The sequence below is a fragment of the Carettochelys insculpta genome, chromosome 2 (genome assembly GCF_033958435.1).
Source record: "Carettochelys insculpta isolate YL-2023 chromosome 2, ASM3395843v1, whole genome shotgun sequence".
NCBI lineage: Eukaryota > Metazoa > Chordata > Testudines > Carettochelyidae > Carettochelys > Carettochelys insculpta.
Window position 1 is genome coordinate 244141567 of NC_134138.1, and position 23854 is coordinate 244165420.

General features: G+C 39.5%; 1 protein-coding gene and 1 long non-coding RNA gene across 2 annotated transcripts in view; both read right to left on the reverse strand.

Moving 5' to 3' along the window:
• DNAJC1 (DnaJ heat shock protein family (Hsp40) member C1) overlaps positions 1-23854 on the reverse strand; it is a 186707-nt gene that overhangs the window by 112986 nt on the left and 49867 nt on the right. Inside the window, exons 2-3 of the mRNA XM_074984862.1 lie at positions 3444-3545; positions 2627-2673 (exon numbers count right to left, since the gene is read on the reverse strand). Of these exons, the coding sequence (XP_074840963.1) occupies positions 2627-2673; positions 3444-3545 (149 nt within the window). The remainder of the gene's footprint in view (positions 1-2626; positions 2674-3443; positions 3546-23854) is intronic.
• LOC142008053 (uncharacterized) lies at positions 11656-15518 on the reverse strand. Its single transcript, XR_012644066.1, has 3 exons — positions 15430-15518; positions 12264-12322; positions 11656-11742 (listed from the first exon to the last, which is right to left on the reverse strand). It is a non-coding gene; the product is annotated as an uncharacterized LOC142008053 (long non-coding RNA).

A 23854-nucleotide genomic window follows, 5' to 3' on the forward strand; every position in this document is an offset into this window, starting at 1 on the left:
CTAAAATGAGTTACTCCACTGAAATGTTACACAAAAGTATAACTATTGTTTCTGTACACACACACACACACACACACACACACACTCTCTCTCTCTCTCTCTCTCTGTCATTGCCTAGACATGCAGGAAAAAAGAAAAGGTGCAAGGGATAAGTTTAATTAGGCTACAACCTCATTAACTTAGCTCATGTGGGAAACTACCTTGCAGTAACTCATACGGTGCAGGTCACTATTTAACTTCTTTAATTGTTGCCACCTGTTTGAGAGCTGCCATCAGCCCTTGCCCATACCTGTTCCCAGTTCATTGCTGGAAGATGACCACCCTCCCTTTCCATGAGACAAAGGCTAAGTGAGCTTGTCTCACTGCACCAGACATTAGAAGCCCCAAACCCTCTGCCAAGCTTCTTTAGGGATACCTTCCTATAACAAGCATTACTACTTTGGTATAATCAGTAAAGCAGCCTTCCTATGGAACAAGTACCAAAACTGGAGACCTGCCACCTACTAAATTCTGACAGCTTCAACTGTACTGCCTGACCTATCTGACCAGGTCCTGAGCGGCTGTGGGGAAGCAAAATAGTCCATGTTACTTGTTAGCCAATCTGCCAGCACTGAAGAGAAAATTCCTGTCCAGTCCCTCAAAAGGTAACTGGCGTAATACGCACAGAAGACAAAAAATAAACAAAAAGCCCACCTTCACACGAACTCCTATGTTAATCCTACAGCTAGTATCTGGGAGTTGCTGAGAGGGATCACCTGGAGGTACAGGACTTACATACTCTCTCCCAGGTACACAAAGGGCTTATTTGAGCACCAGTTAAGCTCACGGGCTCATGAAATGCCTCCCCCAAATCCTAAGAAGGGCCATTATCTCTTTTTTCCCCAATGCTCCAGACCCTTAAGGTTGCAGGGTGAACATCTGGCCTCAGGCATGTCCCCTTAGAGGAAGGATTCACAGAATGATTAGTGATGGCTTGCATCAAGATAAAGCTAGTTAACCTATGAGTTGGTTGCGCCTTAAGGGGGCAAGCACTGCCTCTACTTATATACATCAGTTCAGTTTTTCAACTTGTTACCTAATCCAAATGGTAAAGGATTCCTGAAGTGACTAGACAACTAAAATGTAGGCTAAAGATGCCATGCCATGTCTAGAATCTCTTTTTAAGTGAACAACAGCTTTTCGCCTATAGAATGGCTAGTCATTCGTATATACGCAGTCTAGGAGACAAAAATATCAGAAAGGCCGAGTCTAGAAGAGAAAATTATCAGTAATAGGCCATTTTGAACTAAACTGATACAAGGCATCCTTAAGATGAAATAAAAAGTTCCACTTGAAGCTGCATCACCAATTTAACTATCAATTTCTGAAACAGTTTAAATAAACAAGCATGGTAGACAAGCCTAAGTATGTAATAGTTACAATCTAATGAATCACAATTACAAGTAAAGCAAAATCATGGTATAGAAAATATGGGGAAATGCCTAAGGAATTCCAAAGACACGTCTCATGATAAACTGCCTCAACATTAAGCTAGAACCAAACAGAAAATACATGTAAAATACATTACCCACAGGACCAAGAAGACATAAGGTTTCAGGCTCGTTCATACTTCAGGAGCCATTTAAAAATACACACACACGCACATGCACACACACACCCATTGTTAGACTTCATAACTTTCCTTGATCTGTGATTCCAACTTGACATTCCACCGAGGGAGGCAGGGTAGAAAACATACAATATATAAAAAAAACTCCCTTCAACACGTTTCCATGACTTGTTCAAAACAGAGGATTACCAAAGAGAAGATAATCTCTACTATGAGACATGGACTCCTGCCAAGATTTCCACAAAGCCAAAAGCCTTCAAGAGTACGTCCTGAGAATCCCTGTTTAGAGAGCTGTAAACCTTAAGATACTTTACCGAAACTCCTGTGCTGGGAGCATGACTCTTTCTTTAGTCAAGTTAACCTGATAATCATTAGTTCAAGTGGATATCCTAAACCAGATTATACATACAGGCACATTACAGTCCTTTGGAAAGCAGTCCAAATACAAGCTATTGTCCATTCCAACTATCTTTCAGATGTTCTTGGAACACCACTTCAGCTTCCAGGGCACTACTATACTAAGAAATCTATCACATAAAAAAAAACCAAAAAAAAAAAAAACCACACCCTTAGGCTTATCCAGGTACTAAATATAATCATATATTAACACGAATAGAGTACCTAAGCATCATGTGAAAGTCCTCATGCACTGAGAAGGAATCAACAGTTGGGCAAAGTGGGTTATAATTTTCAACTCCCAGGTCTATCGGAGATTGTTCTAACAGAAAATTTCACTCCAAATACAAACTGTTTTTTAAAAATTGTTCAGAATCAAAGGGAGTAATCAGTTTCTCACTGAAATGTGCCATATATCTATATATATTTATTTTAAATAGTAGATAAATTAAAAAATATGGCCCCATTGTGCAAAGACATATGTGCATAACTATATCCAGTGAGAGTCAGTGAAGCCAATGGAATTACTCACAGTGCACCAAGTTAAGCATGTGCATAAATCTTTGTAGGATTCGCACCCATGGCAGGTTTATTTAAAAATATGCAAAAAAACACACTCACCTCTTCCTTCTCTCTTCATCCTTTAAAACCTCATAAATCGCCACCAACTAAAATAAAAGCATTGTTTTTGTTAAGAACATAACTATGAAAAAGAAATGGAAAACAGATTTTTCCTTGATCAGTATTATTTCATTCTGAAGTGATATTTGTGTCAAACACAGGTAAAAATATCCACCAGGAATGTGATTTTTAAGTTGATAACTGTCCCTTCAATAGGTACTAAGGTATTCAAATTATAATACCACTCAACAAGTAGCCTTCATTTAGTGAAGTACATGGAATTGATAAAGCTCAACTATGACAGACACACCCTCGGGCACTGCGCAACATCAGAACTCAGAGGGATAACGATCAAGACTGAAGACAAAATATTTTAATATCTTCATTAAATGACTTATAATGAAGACTGATGAGATCTTCTCCCCCAATTTATATTAAAAGGCAAAGTGTATGCTTACAAACTCTTTCCCTTTTAACAGAAGTTTTTATGTTGTTGTGGAGAGAAAAGAATAAAACATTTGATTTCTAGGTAACAATACATCCAAATATTTTAAAAACGCATATAAATCAAATGTATTCAAGCACCTGAATACTAATATGAATAACAGAACTAGCTACAGAATAGTTGTGACATCTGTCCAACATTACACCCAACTAAAAGAATAATTTTGCCTTGTTTGAAATTAATAATTTCAAAATACCACTTTCCTATCAAAATGTATCTATTCTTGATGTTCCTAAGTAAACTTATGTCAAAAATTCTGATCTTATGCCTGCTTACCCACCCCAATAGTATATTATATCATGTATCACTTACTTGTCTAAACTGGGTTTCTGCATTTTCATCTTTGTTCTTATCTGGGTGTAAAGTTAGTGAAAGCTTGCGATATGCTTTCCTAATGTCTGTAGATGAAGCATCCTGTAAAAACACAAAGCAAACTTTGTCAGAAACAAATTCCCAGAACCTTGTTAAGATGTGAGAAGACAGCCAACCAAATGCAGGACCTGAGGCAATGTAATTTGAGCAATCAGTCTAACAACCAAGCTATGCAGCAAGCCTGACCCACATGACTGAACAATCATTTATTCCAATTCAGCTCTCCTCTTTAACTTCTTTCATTACCATACATCCATTACAACAAGTTAGTATTTGCCAAAACTTTCAAATACTTGCTTTCTTAAAATTAACCAGTAAAACTTCGCACTAATTTAGAGATCAAAAAGACAAATTAAAAATTACTCTTAATTCTTTCACCTTGTGCTAAATTCCTGAATCCCTGGCCTTGACAGATTTCACCCTTATTATTATTTACCTTACCTATCTCCTTTTAGGACTTTCATGCAAACTCAATTTCAATATGTCTAAAGAAATATATTTTCTGAAGTAAGATCAGCTCATTTTCAATTGGAAACTACTATGACTATACCCAATATTTAATAGGAACTTGGAAGATGAGAGCACAAAGATTTGTCTTAATTTGTTTTTTCTTTTCTCAGGTTTGTGAAGGATGGAACTATAAAACTAAATATTAAATTAATTGCACATATATAGCCATTTATTATGTATCTATTTAAACATAATCAAGTTACTAGGATTATACAGCTCACACAGAGCAGAGGGATTTCACAAAGTTATATCTATTGCACACTAAAAAAATCCACAGCAAAGGTTACCATGCATGTTATACATCAGGAATTTGTGTTTAATGGGACAGCTCGCCACAGCAATGTATCAGGATGGATTATGAATGCCCAGATCTAAAAGATTACAACCCTAAACAGACCAAGACAACTCCATTGTCAAAACAATCTGAGGTAAAATAAAAGTCTCATGAAATGTAAAGTTCTTGGTTTATCATTTATTTTCTCAAGATCACTATCAACAGGCACTGATTAAAAATGAAAAAAAAACAAACTGATCCCTATTAACTGAACAGCTGTTAGAAGAACAAAGCTTAAATAAGACAATTAAAGCAACACTGTAATTAGTCTGTCAAATTTTCCATTACAAAATCATTATTTTCATTAGAAATTTTTAAGTTTTATGGCATGAAGCTATAACTCCAGCTAAGATTTTCAGACCAGGGTGAATATTTTTGTAACACACACACACACACACACACACACACACGAGAGAGAGAGAGAGAGAGCGAGCGCGCACATGCAATGGGTATGTGTAAAAGGCAAGGGGTTTCAGAGGAAGTTTAGTTGTGAAATGGTAACAATTTTATGTTAAGATACAATTTTGTCATCCTATAACTCAAACGCTGATCTCTGCAACTGCCCTCCTGTAAACAGCAATTGTTTTGACTATTTAGAGGAAAGTAAGATGTGAGGTCTGGTGTTTTTTTGTTTTTATTTTAAGAAAAAACACCTCCTTGTATATTGCAGAACATTTTATTTGCAGCAAACACTTAAAAGGTTCACTGCCAAAAGAAGAAATTCTATGCTGTTGATGGCTTGCTTCAACTCCCACCAAGGGCAGCATAGAAGTCTTCCATGTACTCATGTTTTAAAATTTTATTTTTCTTTTCGGAAATGAAGAGTGGAGAGAACTGTGACTTCCAAGTTAGTGTTAGTGTTCCAAGTACACTACGTTGCACATTGAAAAATTAAATTTTCAAAATGGAAATTTAACAGGATTATGTAAGAAACTGAGGAAAGAGAATATGCAACACATTAAAAAAAAAAGCAGGGATTTGGACAATGACAAGATCAAAGGACGAGTACCTCCAGATTGTAAGGCCTGAAGTTTACCAGATACCCTTTCTCTCCCAACTTAATCTATCGACACACTTCATTTGTATCAAGATTTGCGTTCAATTTTATTGAGAACCATCAACTGAGTGTTCCTTCTCCAACAGACCTGACAACTGAAATTTTAAGAAGTTGGTGGAAGATTTCTGTAAAGAGCCAACTAATTCAGATCCAGAGGCAAACTAACAAAGGAATCTGTATTGTTTCTTTGTTAGAAGGAAAACTGAAAATGAATTCTCCTAATCCCAAAATAAAATTTTATTTGTGTAAGACTTTAAATCCAAGGGTTTTTCTGGTTCTCTCTCATGTTACATTCATGAGGTTGTTTGAGTTAGAGCTCTTCTATTCCCATAACTTCTGTTTCTTAAAATTACACAGCAGAGAAAGGAAAACGTGTGATTGGAAAAAGTAAAAACTTTATTCTTAAATGTAAGTAAAACCACGGAGCAATATAAACAGAAAATAAGTATGAAATAAAAGTTGACTTATTTACGCACAACACTTACTATGTAACAGAGAGGAAGCTAGTCTGGATATGGTCTGAAGAAGTGGGTCTGTCCCACAAAAGCTCACCTAATAAATTATTTTGCTAGTCTTTAAAGGCTACTTGACTGCTTTTTGTTTTAACACTTACTATGGTAGATACAGGAAGTAATTTAAAGATTATCATAATTACAGTTACCTATTACTCCAATTAGACATCTCATCAACCAACTGGGCTTGTCCTGGATTCAAAATGTTACTGTAGTTGAATACTGTTGAAGAGAACAGAGTTTGTAGATATGATGCCGATCACAGCTTTCCACTCAGCTAAACAAGGACAAACTTGTGTTCAGCATGTCAGCTAATCATGATTAAACCCTGACAGAGGATGGAAGGAAAGGGGAAAAAGGTAAAAGCAGGGATAAACCACATTCAACATCATGACAAATTTAGATGACAAGAATGAACACAAATTTCTCTTGACCTATCCTGCCTGTTTGGCACCTTGAGGTAAATTTCAAGATCTTTTCAGTTTGTTTTCAGGAGCCTGAAAAGCCTGAAAAATAACTATTAAGACCACCACTCCAGAACATCTTGGGTCTTTGCCCTCAGTCTGGCTGTGGCCACACTAGCCCCTCCTTTCGGAAGGACTACGGTAATGTGGCACTTCCAGGAATATGCAGTGCCTCATTAGCATAATGGCAGCCCCGGATGCTTCAAAACTACCACTTTCAAAACACACGCTGCCCATGTGGTCAGGGGCCTTTCTAAATGACTCCTCTGATTTCAAAAGCCCCTTCTTCCCATCTCATTTTGGGAAGAAGGGGTTTTCAAAATCAGGGGGATCATTTTGAAAGGCCCACAGCTACACAGGCGGCACGCGTTTAGAAACCAGCAGTTTTGAAGTGGGCGTGGCTGCCATCATACTAATGAGATGGTGCATATTCCTGGAAGCACTTCATTAGCATATTCCAAAGTGCCACATTACCACAGCCCTTCCAAAAGGAGAGGCTAGCATAGCCATAGCCTCTGTATGCACTAGAAGTAATGACGTAAAAAATTGTTCTCAAACAAATACAGAAAGCCACCTAGCTTGCCACTATACCCAGAAGTCCTGTTTGGTTTTATTTAAATGCAATTCTAGGCAAAGTCCTGAAATGTGGGGGCAGGAAGGAACTATTAGACTTCTGAATTCAGACCCCTGCAGCATTTCTATCAGCTTTAAATAATCATATTTCACAGCTGTACTGTCAACTGCCTCTCAGACCCCTGTCGTGTAGCATCCTTCAGCAAGGCTCCACTAGAAGCCAAGAAACAAAACAGCACTATGAGGCTGCATCCAAACCATCAAGAGTTTTTGAAAGAAGGGGGTTCTTTGGAAAGACCCCATGGAGCATCTACACACAAACAACGCTCTTTCAAAAGTAAATCAAAAGAAAGAGGCACTCCTTTCAAAAGCACTCTTTCACTCCCATTTCAGGAAGAATGCCTTTCTTCAAAAGAAGACATGTAGATCCTCTGCAGGGCCCTTCTTTTGAAAGAGCAGTCCTCGTGGCACCTGATTTTTTGATCCCTGGCCCATTCTTTCACACAGGGGCTATGTGGATGCTCTCTTTCGAAAGAGCAGATCACTCTTTTGATCCGCTTTTTTGCGTATGGATGCACTCTTCCAAAAGAAGCTCTTTCGGAAGAGACCTTCCGGAAAGGCTTCTGTCAAAAGATTTCTGTGGTGTAGATATAGCCAGAGTGTCCCAAGAGTCTACGCTCTACGATATCAAAATCAAAAAAGAAGACAAGGTTCCCAAAACAGCCATTTGAAGACAGAAGAATGCCCAGGCAGCCAATTTTCAAAAACTAATTTTTTTTTAAGTGGTAGCTTTGGGAACTTCAAGGAGGAAAGGCTTCATTCACACTTTACTAAAAATTGGGTTCTCTCTCTTGCTTATAAGAAAACTTCTGCAGTAATCTAAAGTGCATACGACCAACAGCAGAGGAGCCTCTTAATGCTCCAGACCAGTGGTTTTCAATGAAGGGCACCTGTACCCTGGTAGTATGTAGGGGTTTTCCATGGGGTACTCCATTCACATAGACCAGCCCGGGGCTTATGACACCCAGGAGACTAATACAATGAGTTTGAAAGAAGGGGGTGTTACAAGTGCAGGAGCAGCCCTATAGGTGGCAAGCAGGGCAACTGCCTGGAGTCCTGGGAAGTTAAGTTACATTCTTCAGGTTCAGGCATCGAGGCTCAGGCTTTAGCCCTGCCATGTGGGGCACAGACCATGCAAAAAACTTGGACCATGCAAAAGAAACCACATTCCTAAGAAGAGTACAATAGTTCGGAAAAGTTGAGAATCACTGGATCAATTAGATGGAGTTGTCCCTCGGTATTCGGTTCATATTGACAATTATGCTTTGTCACTGACTGAACCAACGCAGTCAGTCATGTTGTCTTCCTCATGTGGATATTAAGTCAACATCACAGCACCAGCTCAGACAGTCCTTCTAAGCTCAAATGACTAGCAGCCCTGTAATAAAGCACCTCATGCTTCAGAACAAACACTGTACTAGGATACTTCCAGCATCAGGCAGCCCATGGAGCACACCTGCTTGTAGTAAGAGGAAGCCTTAGGAATATAAAATTCCTAGTCCTTACAGCTGCTGCACATACCACCTTATTGACACCTTTTGCTTCTGAGAAACAGCCAAAAATCTCATTCTAGCTGCCCTGATATTTTTGCTTCATCTTTGAGCTAATGAGCTAAGCTGTGAGCAAGGCTGATGTGGTGGGCCTCATCAACTTCTGGGTTGACCAATCAATTCTGGGCACTGCTATAATCTTGAATACCAGTGAAACATATTCACTCATGATATCTCAATCACTTTTTTAAAATGTCACCAACTGGAACAGAAAGTCTCTGAAGTCTCTGAAGAGATTATGCCCAAGTTGTGTATGTGAGTTATTATTGCTGTGGTCCTATCTCAAACAATATTACTTCCTACCAATAGCTTATTAGTTAAATAGCTGCATAAAATTTTCTTACACTCTTTTAAAAAAGGCAGGTTTGGGCAAAGATGAAGCATTGAAAATCTCAGTTCAAAAACAATCATTTTATAAAGTGAAAATGGCAACTAGGGTGGTTTGTAACCAAGGCCATCCCTAGTGGGCTGGAGCCCCAGGACAAAATCAGCCCATATGTCCATTCCCCATTCTCCCCTTGACCTTTTTGTACAAGTGAACTCTGGTGTGGGGAGAGTAGCAACCAACAGGAGGGACACAAACGAGGGGCCCCCCCATCAACTACAGGAAGGCATGGTAAATGTGGAGGAGATGGGGAATTTATCTTCCTCCCACTGTGTTGGAAACTGCAGTGGTGGCACAGCTGTACCATACAACAGCCCTTCCATGCAGCTGCATCTACTGGGGCCTATACAACCCCACTGGAACACAGGGCTGGGGGCAGGAATCTGATAGGCTGTACAGATGCCAGGAGATGAGTTGCGTGGAAGAGCTAAGGGCTATATAGCCGCACCAAAGCGTTGCAGGCATGGGACTGCTTCTTTTGCTGCCACGAAGGTTTCCTGCTCAATGTGCCCCCAACCCAATACCGGGGAGGAAATTGTGGCCCTTCTTGCCACTTCCATGAGTCACCCTGGAGTGCTTGAAAAGGGGTGGTGCAGGGCAGAACAGCAATGGAGAAGGTCGGCTTGGTGCTGGTGCGTTCTTGGTGGTGCTAGGAGACTAGTAGCTAATGTGGCAGTGGACAACACTAAGGGGTAGGGCAAGACAGAGCAGGGTCGGGGGTCACTGCTATTACTTCTGGATCCTGAGACCAAGCCTTGCATGACACACAAGCTGAAGTGTGGTGTCTCCCAAAGAATGGGGCTCAGAGCAGTCACTTAGATTCACCTTACCCAAGGGGCAGCTCTGTAACAGAAATATCTTATTAAAATTCAACAGGTTTCAGTTTTGTAAAGCAAAACCTAATGTTTCAACTAAATGAGCCATAAAGCAAAATACCTAATGCCTTTAAATAAATAAATAAATAACCCTCCTTTGTTCATTCTCCCTGTCCATGCGTTATGACATAAGAACTGGTTTACTTGAAGCAAAAATACATTGGGGCTTTCCAGCAATAAAGTCACCTTACTTAAAATTTCAAGGGTAACAGATGTATTTATTTGTAAATATTTCCAATGTCTACATATTCCTAGCTGCAACAGGCTAGAAAACATATGGGAAGTTTTTCCTAATTTTGAAAAGGTCTGAAATTGTAAGGCTGAGTCTACACTAGAGCAAGTTCTTTCAGAAAAGCAGCCCCTTTTTCAGAAGAACACACGGAGCGTCTGCACACAAAATGCACTCTCTCGATCCAAAATCCAAGGAACGCAGCTCTTCTTCCAGAAGCAGTCTTCCACTCCCAGATCAGGAATAGCGTCTTCTTCTGAAAGACACTTTCTGGAAAAAAAAAAAAAAAAAAATGTGTAGATGCTCTGCAGGCCCTTTTTTTCTAAAGAGCAGTCCACATGGTACTAGATTTTTCAATCTCTGGCCCATTCTTTCAAAAGAGGGGCAGCTGTACAACTGCTCTCTATCAAAAGGGCAGATCAATCTTTAGATTCGCCTGTGTGTGCAAGAATGCACTCTTTCGGAACAAGTTTTTTCAGAAATCTCTTGCAGAAAATCTTCTTTTGAAAGATCACTGTAGGGTAGACATAGCTAATATGACAAGAATCTTCTGGGGTTTAGAGCTCACAGTGTAAGTCATGGGGTATATCTACACTGCAGTTAGAAACCCACTGTAAATTTAGGCTCAGAGCTGACTTGGGCTTATGGCACTCCAGCTGTATGGCTGTTTAACTGCAGTGTAGACAGTCCGGCTCAGACAACTGCCCAAGATCTGATGCTCTCCCCTCTTCCACTGTCCTAAAGCCCAGGCTCCAACTCAAGTGTGGGTTTCTACACTGCCATTAAACAATGATGTAGCCTGAGCCTTGTGAATCTGAGTCATGGGCGGGCCAGCTGCTGGTTTTCAGCAGCAGAGAAGACATATCCAAAATGTCCACATCCATACTTCTAGACATAGGAAACAAATGTACTGGAAAGTTGATTCTGTAGTATATTTTGTACCTCCTAAAGGATGACTGATCAAGTGTTTAAACAAAAGTAATACAGAAAACAAGAAAGCTGGAACAAATTAAGGCAGTTCCCTTTTGAAAACCAGCCTTACCATGAGATTTATTCTGATCCTAAAATTGATGCAATATTAAAGCCCTCTTGTACACCAGAAGTGAAAGTGATGTTTCAGCTCTGAATATTATGGACAATGCTACTTATGCAGGTTAACATTAAATATATAAGCTAGTGGCAATGCCCACCTACCATACATATCAAAAAAGACATGTTCTGATTCATTAAAGTTCTAACTACATTACACTGATCTTTTGTTTCTTTTTTGTTGTATTTTTGAATTACACCAAAGATATTTTCCATCTGGCCCTTATAAACCCCATGCTCTGGAAGTTGGGGGGTGGGGGGAAACACTAGCATTCCATCAGTTCACACTTTGGGGTGAGCAAAAATTCTTTTTATGCTAAAAAGTCATTACTAAAACTCAAAGCAATCAAAGTTATACTTAGAAACATTTAGCATAATGCTCAGTTATCAGTAATATTGCTGGAAAAAGTGGGCAGAAGTTGTGGATAACCAATTCATTTAAGAACTATTTTATGGTACATTTAGGGTGGGTCCACGCTCACCACAGAAAATTGAACACTTACGTTTGATCTTCTGGGATGCCATTTTGTGCGCACATTCCAGGGTCAGTGTCGACCCCGGAATTTCTTTTCAGCAGCATGGTATTAAGGAAGCTCATTATCTAATGGATGGGGAGAGAGATATGCAAGACTAGGATCCACAAAAGTCAGCACTCTATGCAGGGAGCTGCCTAAGATAGCTAATACGAAATTATACGGCAAGGGGCAGGACTAGATGTGAGCACCCACACTGAGGCAGTTGGTACGTCTGCTCAGTGGCAGAAAGTTAGGGGATTAACAGTAGAAATGTACACACCTACAGGGTTAAATGAAAGCTATGAAGGGTTTTAAGGATCTCAGTGGTACCTAAATGTTGGAATAATAAGCTTCAAGTGACATTTAGACATCTAATTCCTTTTGCAGATCTAGTCTTAGGGAATGCTTCAACCTCCACACCATTTCTTCACATTATTGTACATTGCCTTTAGCATACACTATGAGATCTCATCTTTACAGCTATCACCAATAAATTTACTCTACAAGAATTACTAAAACTACATTGTATAACATCATTTCATGTCCAGCTAGTCTACTTAACATAACTATGATTACTAATGAAGTTAAAAAAAAAAAAAAAGCTTACCACAGTCCCAAGACAATTCTTGGTAAAAGCGATACAGATTAGATATAGCCACAGGCACTCTGATTAGGTCACAAAGAAAAAAAAAAAATCAATATCTACAGTTTGCAGTTACCAATATATAAAATCCAAATCCTAAATTGTTCTCTTGACTGTAATGCAGTTATATAATAAACCTCAGTTGCCTACTACAATTTAGCAACTAATTCTACAAGACAAAAATGTTCAATTAATCTCAGGTTTTAAAAATGCCTGTGAAAATACACAAATAGCTGGCACTGCAATTATTAGCAACTAGAATATAGCAGTATGGGGAGTGTTTCTGAAACTTTCTGAGACCATGGAACACAAAATATTCTTTATGGAGAACATCTATGAAAATTTTTTTCAAAAAATTGTCACACTTTAAAAAAACAGCAACACAGAGAGAAATAACAAACTGAAGTCATTTAGTCAGGTATCTTGCAATGAAGAAGCAAAACTATCTTGTTTTAACAATAGAAAATATATACCATCAGTCTACGGTATCAAAAAAAAAAAAAAAAGTCATACGCTCACAGCACACTTGCAAGTTCTTCATGGAACACCAGTGTTCCATGGAACATAGTTTAAGAAACACTAGTCTAGAGGGGTAGGGAATCTATGACCCATGGGCTTGATACACCCCACAGCTTACTTGGATCTGGCTCATGGCAAACCTCAGAGTCATTCCGGGTTCACGCCCTCCCCCACCCCCCCCCACGCTGGAGCACAAGTGTTAGGAGCCCCTCAACTATGTCAGTAAGGGAGTGGGGGGGAGAGGAAGAAGCGTGGGGAAGTGCTAGGGTTTTTTTGTTTTTGCTTGTTGGGAGCCAGATCAGTGAAGAGTGTGGGGGAGGAGGGTGTTTTGGGGTGGTCTGTGGGCTTTTTTTTTTTTTTTTTGCTTCTCATGGGTGTGCAACCCCAACCAAAAATAAGAGCTTAAGATTCCTCACCACTGGTCAAGAGGAATAAGTTCATTGTTGAATGTCAGAAAGTCTTGAGTTCTAATCCAGACAGCTATTGTCTTACTGTTTGTCAACACTAATTACCATTTAGTAAAAAGGAATATAATATTAGCATACCTATTTCCCTCTGGTACTAAGAAAATAAACTTGGTAGCACTTGTACTGGCAATAAATAAAACATTAAGCATAATTATTAAGAGTATTATTGTTTTTAAACCCTAGTAACAAAACTAGCAAATCAGGTGAGTATAATTCTGAATAAATATTGTTAGTAGTAAAACTTTATACAATGGGAATACCTAATCATTAATGGTGGGCTCTGACCAAAGAAATTAATACACTTCGAGAAAGATTCTTTTTGTTAACATTGCCTTCCCTTAAATTTGTCAAAAGAAAGTGGTGGTTTGTGCCAAGAAAATGTAACCAATAGAGAAATAATAATCAGGAACCATTTAAGACCTCCCCTGCTGATGTTCAAAAAACCATAATACAAACAGTTGAGAAACTCACGTTTAAAAAAAATTGATTTAGAACAGAAGTGGAGGCATCTATAAAAATTTTTAAATTGGCATATACCAAATGGAAGAAAGGGGAACCTGACAGTAGTGAAAATAGATCAGAAGTTAAGAACAATATAGAAAACTGATAAGGGAAGCAGAGACACATAAGGAGAAATGTATGATCAGCAGAATTAAAAGAAAATAATTAAAAGAAAATACATCAGGAACAAAGAGAATCCTGACAACAGTATTTGTCTACCACAATATAGTATTGGGTAATCCGGGCCTGCAGAGCATCTAAAAAATATAAAAGTAACATGGCACATATCCAATGAATTTAGAAATGCTTAACCAACAGATCTCAAACTGTAACTCCAAGTCAGGAATCATCATCAAGCAGGTGTATTTCCAGCAAGATCCCAGAGGGATCAGGTCTCCACTCTATATAATTAATATTTTTATCAATGACCTGGAAGAAAACTAAATCACTGATAAAATTTGCAAAAATGGAAAAGGACAAGTCTCAGACTACCTTGGATCACTTGGTCAAATTGGTTGTGAGTAAATCATGTTTTAATATGGGTAAATGTAAATGTCACATCTAAGACCAAAGAATGTAGACTACATTTACAAGATGGAAAACGGACTTGGAAAAAGATTTGGGTGTTAAGGTTGTGGATAATCAGCTCAGCTTCCAATATGATGCTGTTGGCAACAAAACCAGTTTAGTCCTAGGATGAATAAATAAGGGAATCCCAAGTAAAAGCAGAGAGTTTATTTTACCTCTATATTTGGCACTCGTGAGACTACTGCTGGAATACTGTGCTCAGTTCTGTCGCCCACAATTCAAGAAGGAAGTTGATAAATTGGAGAGGATTTAGAGAAAAGCCGCAAGAATGATAAAGGATTAGAAAACATGTCTTATAGTGATTGACTTCTTTGAGTCTATCTATTTAGCTTAACAATGAGAAGGTTAAAGGGTGACTTGATTACAGTCTGTAAGTATCTACATGGGGAACAAATATTTAATAATGGACTCTCCAATCTAGCATAGAAAGATAGAACACAATCCAATGGCTGGAGTTTGAAGCTAGACAAATTTAGACCAGAAATAAGGTGTACATTTTTGACAGCAAAAGGATACTTAACCATAGGAGCAATTTATCAAAGGTCATTACTGACAATTTTTAAATCAACATTAGATGTTTCATCTAAAAATATATGCTCTAGGAATTATGCTGGGGAAGTTCTATTGTCAGTGTTGTAAACAAATTCACATTAGATGATCACAGTGGTCCTTCTGGCCTTAGAATCTATGAATACAAATTCTTGGTTGCATGAGTTTTACTGTGAAATGGGTTTAGGCTATAAGATAATGTTTTATCTCCCTATTAGCCAAAACCAGATATTTAATAATAAACTGATGTAACTTACATATTTTGTGTTGTCAAAAAACCATGCTTGCAGCTCTCGCCATTTCTCTCCCCCTTTATTGGAGATACTGGACCACTGAATTCTACGAAACATACTTAAGTGTAGATAGACAGATCTTTGGTCTGTCTACTAAAATTTAATTTTATACTGTCAGTGACGAAGCCTAAAATCTGACCCTTTTGTGTACAAAGAACTTATTCATTAGTGGTAATATTCTTAAGTGTCACAATAACCAAATAACTTCAGTACCAGTCAGACGTATGCAGTGTCAGCAGGTTGCAGAAGTAAAATCCATTGCTCTCATCACTCGTGCAAGCTGATGGAATGCAGCATGATCCCTCTGTGAAACTGGCGTCCCTCTTCCCACAACTCCTTTTGGTACTGGCATGACGTGCTTGCACAGAGCCCTTCTCTGCAACACATGCATGTTCAAACTGACCTACCTGCATTGTTTCTCTCCCCATGTCTTCCCACTCCCCACTGTCTTCACTTTGTAACCAACTGGAGACCTTTGAACAGGGTTTCAAAGAATTTCACCCCTTCTTTTCTGTGTAAGAAACACTTCTTTTTTAAAAAAAGTTAAATACCACATCATCATCCTTGCATTTCCAGATATTTACATTCTGTGCAAACTCACATACACCAGGTTTTTTTCCCCCAATTACTCAGAATTTTGAGCAATTTTCCTCAAAGAAGCATTACACCTGTATTGATATTCTTTTCCCCACAGCAAATGCTCAACAGTAGAAGAAAAGCAAAAGTGTGAAAAAGACATAACCAGGCTCTTTCCTAAGAGCAGTAACAATGCTCTGGATCACCACCATAATACTAAGAGAGGATGGAAAAATGTAGATATTGAGATAGTCAGAAAAGGGAGAGAAACAAGCTATACACAGAGGTGACTGGAGAGAGACAATTAAAATGGTGTGGAGTGAGAAGAGAGAAGATAACAGCAATTAAATGGGAGCACACAGATTTTGCCTCCATATACCAACAAGGGCTAGAGACACAATGCAGAACACTAAAGCCATCACATTGTTCTGTGCTAACTCCATGAAATTGAATGAAAGAGCAGCTACATTTAGTTGCCCTCAGATACAGGGTCACTCACATGCAGAGCTGATGGACAAAAGGGCATAATACATTCCCAAGAGAGATTCCCAGAAACAAATTTCTTCTTACTTGCACAGAGCTCACATACTGTGCACCTGAAAACAAACGTGATGGAGGAAGGAAGCCCACAAACCACCTGCCCATTTAAAATACCTGGATGACAGAAGAAATAAAAGTTAACCTCTGCTCCCATAAATAATTCCTTAAAATCAGCGTGTACATTTTCAAATATTTCCTCACCAGTTTCCCCCTCACCCTGACTTCAACATTTGAAGGGGTAACTGAGCAATATGATAAAATATTTTAAAATTACAAACTGCACATTGGGAAAGTTTTACACCAGCATTCTCTGGATCACAGGCCAGATCCTCAATTGATGTAAAACCTATAGCGCTATATCAACCTACATCAGATCCAAGCGAGAATCTGAACCCACAAGTTTATGGTATGACTGGCACTTATCCATTTCCCGTTTATGAATTAGGCTCATTGTTACATATAAAGAAACCAGTTCTTGGGCTATGTCTAGACTGCAGGCTTCTGTCAACAAAACTTCTGTCGACAGAAGTTTTGTCAACAGTGCGCACATCCAGACTGCAGATCTCTTAGAAGAGATCTGCCAGTTGGGAGTGTTCTGTTGACATTCCTGTATACCTCGTTCCACAAGGGAGAAGGGATGTCTTGGTAGAGGGACTTTTTTCAACATTTGGCTTATCCACACGGGGCCAAATGTTGAAAAAGCCTCTCCTGACAGAACTGTCAACAAAAGATATGCAAACATGTTGCACAATTTGCATATATTTTGCTGACAGTTCTCAGCTATCTGGACACAGTCTCAGTGACAGAAAAGCAATTCTGTGGTACATAAACAAATCCAGTTGTGTATCTATAACAGTATATTCTGTGGCTGCATACAGAGTCCTCACAGGAGATCTACTTTACCCAAAAAAATAGTTACTACTTTCCCAAAAGAAGAGAATTTCCTGTTATACTAATATGTATAATGAATTCATCTCCTGAGAAAGGTAATTTTTCATATCTAATGGACCCTCCACCCTTAAATCATAGATAAAGGGTAACAGGACAGAAGAAATCTCTGATAAAGTTTAAGAAACAGATCCTTTTGTTCATGAGATCAGCCAATAAATGTAGGTCCAGTGTATTACATATACACAAAAGGAAGTGTTTCTGAATTCTTGAACGCAAGGTAGTAGAATCTTCTTTCATTTGCCATACTCACTAGAAATAAACATGCCAGTTAAAGAGACTGTGCCTGTTACCAGATCATCACAGGAATACATTGTGATGGTTTGTATTCATTTTCCTTTTATGAGTTGCTTTAAAACTAAGACACATACAAAAGCATTAAAACCTTTATGAAAATTGTTGTTAGTTCCCTTAGGTTTCCCTGCTGTGCTGTTATACTATTTAAATCAGAGTAATGTTAGGAAATGTGTGGTTTATTCAGCAGCACAGCAGACATGATCTGCTTTCTGGACATACCTATAATACTCAGCATTAGAAAAGCAGTGAATGTGTTGAATTCATTTTACAGCTATACAGGGAAAATACTGGGTGCTTTAAAAACAAGCATAAACAAATAAAGCAATAAAAACTGGACAGAGCCACACAGTAAAAAAAAAAAAAAAAAATTAAGCAGGCAGCTATCAGTTGACAAATATTTTCTCTAAATGTTCCTGAACAATTATTTCACCTGATGGTGACCATTGCTGTTGACTCCTAGCAGGGACTCTCCAAGAATGCCAACAGGGACTTATCTAAGGAAACTTGCCCCAAAATCCAGCTTTCCCAAGCAGTGTGTAAACTGTAAGTTTGGCAACAGTCTAGTGCACTGTGCAAAGCTTATTTTTTCACCAGGACTTTGACTGGGGAGGAGGGATAGTTCAGTGGCTTAAGCATTGGCCTGCTAAACACCCACGGTTGTGAGTTTAATCCTTGAGTGGGTCATTTAGGTATGTGGGGCAACTAGATTAAAAAAAAAAAAAAAAGAAAAAGAAAAGGATGATGCTTGGTCTGCCAAGAGGGCAACAGACTGGACTCAATGATCTGCTGAGGTCCGCTCTAGTTCTATGGGATGTGATGTGTAACTAGCACTGGGTTGCATAGGCTGCCTTTAATCAAGAAAACAACAGAGCAGTATTTTAAATCAAGTCTGAAATACGTGAGTTGATATTTTGTTTGTGGGTTTTTTTCCCCTTTATGCATTTACTATGCATACCCAAATGCTACTGTGATATAACATAACAAGCTAACCAATACTTAAATGGCACAAGGTTTAAATGAAATCAATGGGTCTCTGCACTGGTGCTTGTGTCCACACTTGAGGTGCTTGCTACCAGAGCAAGGCCTTTGTCGTTATGTGTCAGTGTAGTGTCTGGTCCCTAACTTCTCATTCTATATTCCTCATATACCTATTCACACCCATTCTGCCTCCCTCCTGCAACACCTCCCTCCACTCTTCCCTCCAAAAAACACTTTAAAAATTCAAGTTTTTGTACCTGGGTACTTTTAAGACAAAAAAAAACCCTACCAGCAGAACTAGATACTTGTAATACGAGTGCTTACTTTTCCTTACTTCTTCAGCTCACCCTATTTGATGTTCCTGTGTTTGTTTCTAGTTCTGTAATTAAACCGTAAACTCCAATAGGCACAAAAGTGTTTTATTTGCTTGTGGGGTATCTACCACACTATTGGGTATTCTGAAATATTAACATGATACATACATGGTTGGACAGAGAAGGGTTAACAAGGTTGCACAACAGATCCCATGACAAATAATTAAAATCCATTAATAATCAGAAAACTTGCAATTTGCTTTTTGTTAAGTTTAGAAGCTATTTCGTAGCTAGCCAGTATTTACATGGTAGATAACCCAAAGATATTGACCTTCCCAAGGGTCATTTTTGCATAAGTATTAATTAAGTTCTCCAGTGTATTTAAACACCAAGCCTTTCATTAGGCAAGCATTTCATCCCATTTTACTTGTTTCTACTTTAAAGCCAATTAGCATCAAAAACACATTGATTACCGTTTATGGTTTCCCTTATCCTTTAAGCATACAGTTATTGATTCATACACTCATGTCCTTTGCATGGTTGCCTTCCAGTACTCTAGAAACTTAGTGTTAGGGACTTTTCCACCTGTTATTGCCTGGTGTAAAACCTCTCTCAGGTCAAAGACAGCTGTGGAAAGAAACCAACATTAGCTGTTGAAGGCAGCAGAAAGGTTAGACTCTAAGGTTGCATCTACACTACGACCTAGAATTGATTTTATTAAAATTGATTTATTGATGCTAGGTTTTATCAATTCCATTGAGCATCCTCACCTTCCCACACACTCCCCACAAAATCAACTTATTGCTGCCACACACAAGTAGCTTAAATCGACTGTTGCAACAGTGTATTGTTAAAACTTATCCCAGAGCTCCCTGAGTCCTGTAGCACTCTGGCTATTTTCAGTGCTGCAGAATGGGAAAAAAAATGCCCCACGAGTGGCTGTGGGTATCTGATACCACCTTCCCACACTTCATTTCCCTCATTCCCCTACCACGTTAACCAAACGTCCCTTTTTCCAGGCAGGGTCTGGCTTATCTGTATAAGAGATGTGCTTTTTATAACTGATGGAAGGGGAGGAGGAGTAAAGCACTCAAGAAAGATTAGAAAAAAAGATTATAGGTTTCCCAACCAACAGGTTTTCAAATGGGATGCAAAAGCACTGGATTTTTGCAGCCTCGGATCTGGACTTAGACCTCCTGGCAAAGCAGATTCTCAGATCAAATATGGATCATTGAATCAGTTACAGCTGCTTTGGTTGCTCACCAAAACTCTGGGGCAGGACCTACCATCTGCCCTTATTACCAGCATGCCCAGGCTTGGATCTAGGTTTGGACCTGGCAAAGACGACCCTCAGATCAAGAATTTTCACCAGTTGAAGCCTTATTTCATGAACTATGGTAATTGTAGAACTACTACATTGCCTTCAACGGCCTTTGGAAAAAGACGACGACTATTGTCAGCCCCCCAAAATCTTGACCACCCAGGGAGACTTCCCCTGGATGGTATAAAACCACTGACTCTAGCCTGCACTGAAAATCGTGAGTGCCCAGGGAGACTTCCCCAAGGCAGCTAAAATACCCACAAGTACAGCCAGCCCCCAGCATTTGGATAAAGCCCATACACACTCTGGTGCAGGATGCTCCACCTGCATCTGGATTTAGACTTCCCGGGAAAAAAAAAGACCCTTAGAACAAGAATTTGTTTAAGTAGACATGGGCACTACACTGAAACTGCAATGGATCAGTTATGGCTTGGGAGGGCTAAAAGACCCCCAACTACAGCCAGACCCAAAAATCATGACTGCCCAGGGAGACTTCCCCCAGGCAGCTGAAAGAACCTAACTATAGCCAGCCCGTTGGCCAATACAAGAATGTCTTGTGAGAGAACAACCACCCTAGTAACAAAGTATTATCTTCTCTTGCCTGAAAATCGTGTCCACCGAGGGAGACTTCACCCATGTGGCTAAAAGACCCACAAATAGCAGACAGCTCCCCAATAGCCAAGCCACCAAGGGAGGCTTCTCCTGGCCTGCTACAGGACCTTCACCATGCACAACCTGTCTGGCTGCGCAGCACATCCTTTTATTGGTTCGGGGTCAAGCCACGTTATGCAGCTGGGTGCGTGAAAGTTCCAAACTGTGTGGCGCCTTGGGGGGAGAGAAGAGAGGAGATGCGGGGGATCAGGACAAAATGTAAGTGGCTGAAAAGAAGTTTCTCGTCCAAGCACAACCCCCACCCACAGCCTAGCTGCCACATGATGCCATCGAGGGAAAGTGCCAGAATATGTGGCGCCTCTGGGGAGGGAAAGTGATGTGGGGGGCAGGACAACATGTAAATGGCTGAAAAGAAGTTTCCCATCCTATCATACAAGCATGACCCCCCACCCACAGCTGAGCCACCACATGGTGCAAGGCAGTTCCTGGCGCCAGGCAGCACAGGGGGGGAAAAAAAAAAAAAAGGCAGCTAGTAGAGGTAGACAGAACCACAGACCCCACAGCCGCGCTAATAGCAAAGAAAGAAAGAAAATATTTTTTTCCAGCCTCTCCTGACCCTACAGCCATGGGCTTCCAGATGCCGAACTGAAATGCGTTTCTTCTTGCCCAATTCCTCCGCACCCGAGAGCAGTGGAGACAGAAGAGGCCAGAGTGGAGAACTGGGGGGCACTGTAGGGTACATATGGGACATCTCTGAAAGCTAAATGGTTAAACGAAGAAAACAATAGCTTTGCAAAAACATCAAAGCCCTATAACTTTATTAGGATAAAACAAAATGTTCCAAATTCCTTGCCAATCTTCCAGTTATGTGGGTAGGAGAGGATGGGCTGAAGGATGGAAGACTAAACTTTTAATTCAAGGAGACAAACTTCTCCCAAACAAAAAGTAACTTTTTCATTTCTCCATTTTACAAGAGAAAAAAGTAATGTTCTCACCTTTACAAAACTATACATTGTTCTGTGAATTTATCTGATTTAATGTATTCAAAAGCAAGATAAGGAAAGTAACATTTTACTAGAACTAGTGGAGTTTTAATAGCAGAACTTAAAATTTGGCCAGATAAATTATCCAAAAGCACCCAAATCATTTGGGAACCAAAATATTTTCAAAAGCGAGTTAACCTGTTATGGATATAAATCTTTAAGACTCTTGAAAATAGGACTTTGACAGAGCCACTTCTGAAATTTTACAAGAGTGCTTCATTCACTGAAACAAGTTTTATACACAAAAATAAGTCTCAGGTCTTGTAAAACTTTTATATATCAGATTTTGAATTGCTCTATTCTTGCTTTACAGTTTTACGCCACACCTCACGTTTGGGAGATGCCACCTATAAAACAACTCTGACAGGAAGCCCCTACGAGCTCCATGACAGTCTCAAGCCTGGATGAAGGAGGAGGGTTGGTCAGATGAGTATCAATGTGCTGACCATGAAACAACAATACCAATGAAATCTCATGCCCATACAACTAAATGATAAAAGATGCCAGCTCGGACATCACCTGGATAAACAAGGTCCGCAACACCAATTGAGTGGTCGGGGTTAGGTAGATAAGTTGGCTACCGAACAAAAATTACAACACATATGCTATCAGTCGGAACATGAAACGTCTGAACGCTGTGGGCAACTGGAAAATTAGAACTGCTTCAGAAGGAGATGGAGAGATACCAATGCAATATACTTGGACTGGCAGAGATGCATCGGATGGCATCAGGAGAGATGTACAGTTGCAAAGTCATTTGGTCAGGAAACTAAAAGCGTGAAGCAGGAGTCGGATTCCTTCTTAGCAAAACAGCTAGAAGAGCATTATTAGGATACAAACAGGTGGCTGCAAGAATGATGGTAGCAAGATTTGAAGCAAACCATTCAACATCACAGTCATTCAGGTGTATGCACCCACGTCAGACAGTACAGACGAAGATACTGAGCTATTCTATAAAGACTTGACAAAGACGGTGGAGGAAATGCCAAAGAAAGATGTGTTGATTGCCGGAAGAGATTGGAATCAGAAGGTTGGAACAGATAATGAAGGTTTGGAGAGAGTCAGGGGAAAGTTTGGATATAGAGAAAGAAATGAACAAGGCAAGAAGCCACTAGAGTTTGCTACTGAGCACAAGATGGTGATCTGCAACACAAGATTCCAACAAAAGGACTGCAGGAAGTGGACATGGCAACTGAATGACAGGAAGTCCAAGAACATGATAGACATGATTTTGATAAGAAGAAGATGGGTAACATCAGCACAGCCGTGTCAAACTTTCCAAGGAGCAGATATAGACTTGGATGGTAGTCTAGCGATCACAGACATCAAGATAAAACTCAAAAGAAAGTTTAAGACACAGTTTAAAACAAGAAGAGGCTTGGTGAGGAAGAAACACGGAATGCCTACAGAGCAGTGCTCAAAGAGAAGACTAAGAATATCGCCACAGAGAAAGACTTAGACAAGAGAGTCACAGGGGTAGCCACGACGATAGAAGCAGCAATGGACCAGACTGTTCCAGAAGAAGAGAAGATCAATAAGAAGTGGATTACTCAGGAGACACTGAAGTTGGTACAAGAGAAGAGAGTGTTGAAGATCAGAAGAGATGTCTCTGAGATGGCAGAACAGCAATATAGGGTGAAATGCAATGAAATTAGGAAAGCAGCCAGAAAAGACAAGGAGAAATGGTTAGAGGAGCAATGGGAAGCTATAGAGAGGTATTACAATGAATGGAAGACTAGGAAGGTGTATAAAATTTTTAGGAATATTAATAGGAAATGGCAACTGAAGCAGATGGCAACCAAAAATGAGAATGAAGAAGTGCTCATGAACAGAAAGAAGATTGGTGCAATATCTCATCCATCACTGCACAATTGGACCCGAGTGTCTCAGAGAAACTGTAGAACTGAAAGAGATATCTCCACTGAGCATTGAGAGCAAGACTAATATTTCGAAGGAGGAAGTTGAAAAAGCAGTGAAACAACTGAAGAAAAACAAGAGTCTTGGAAATA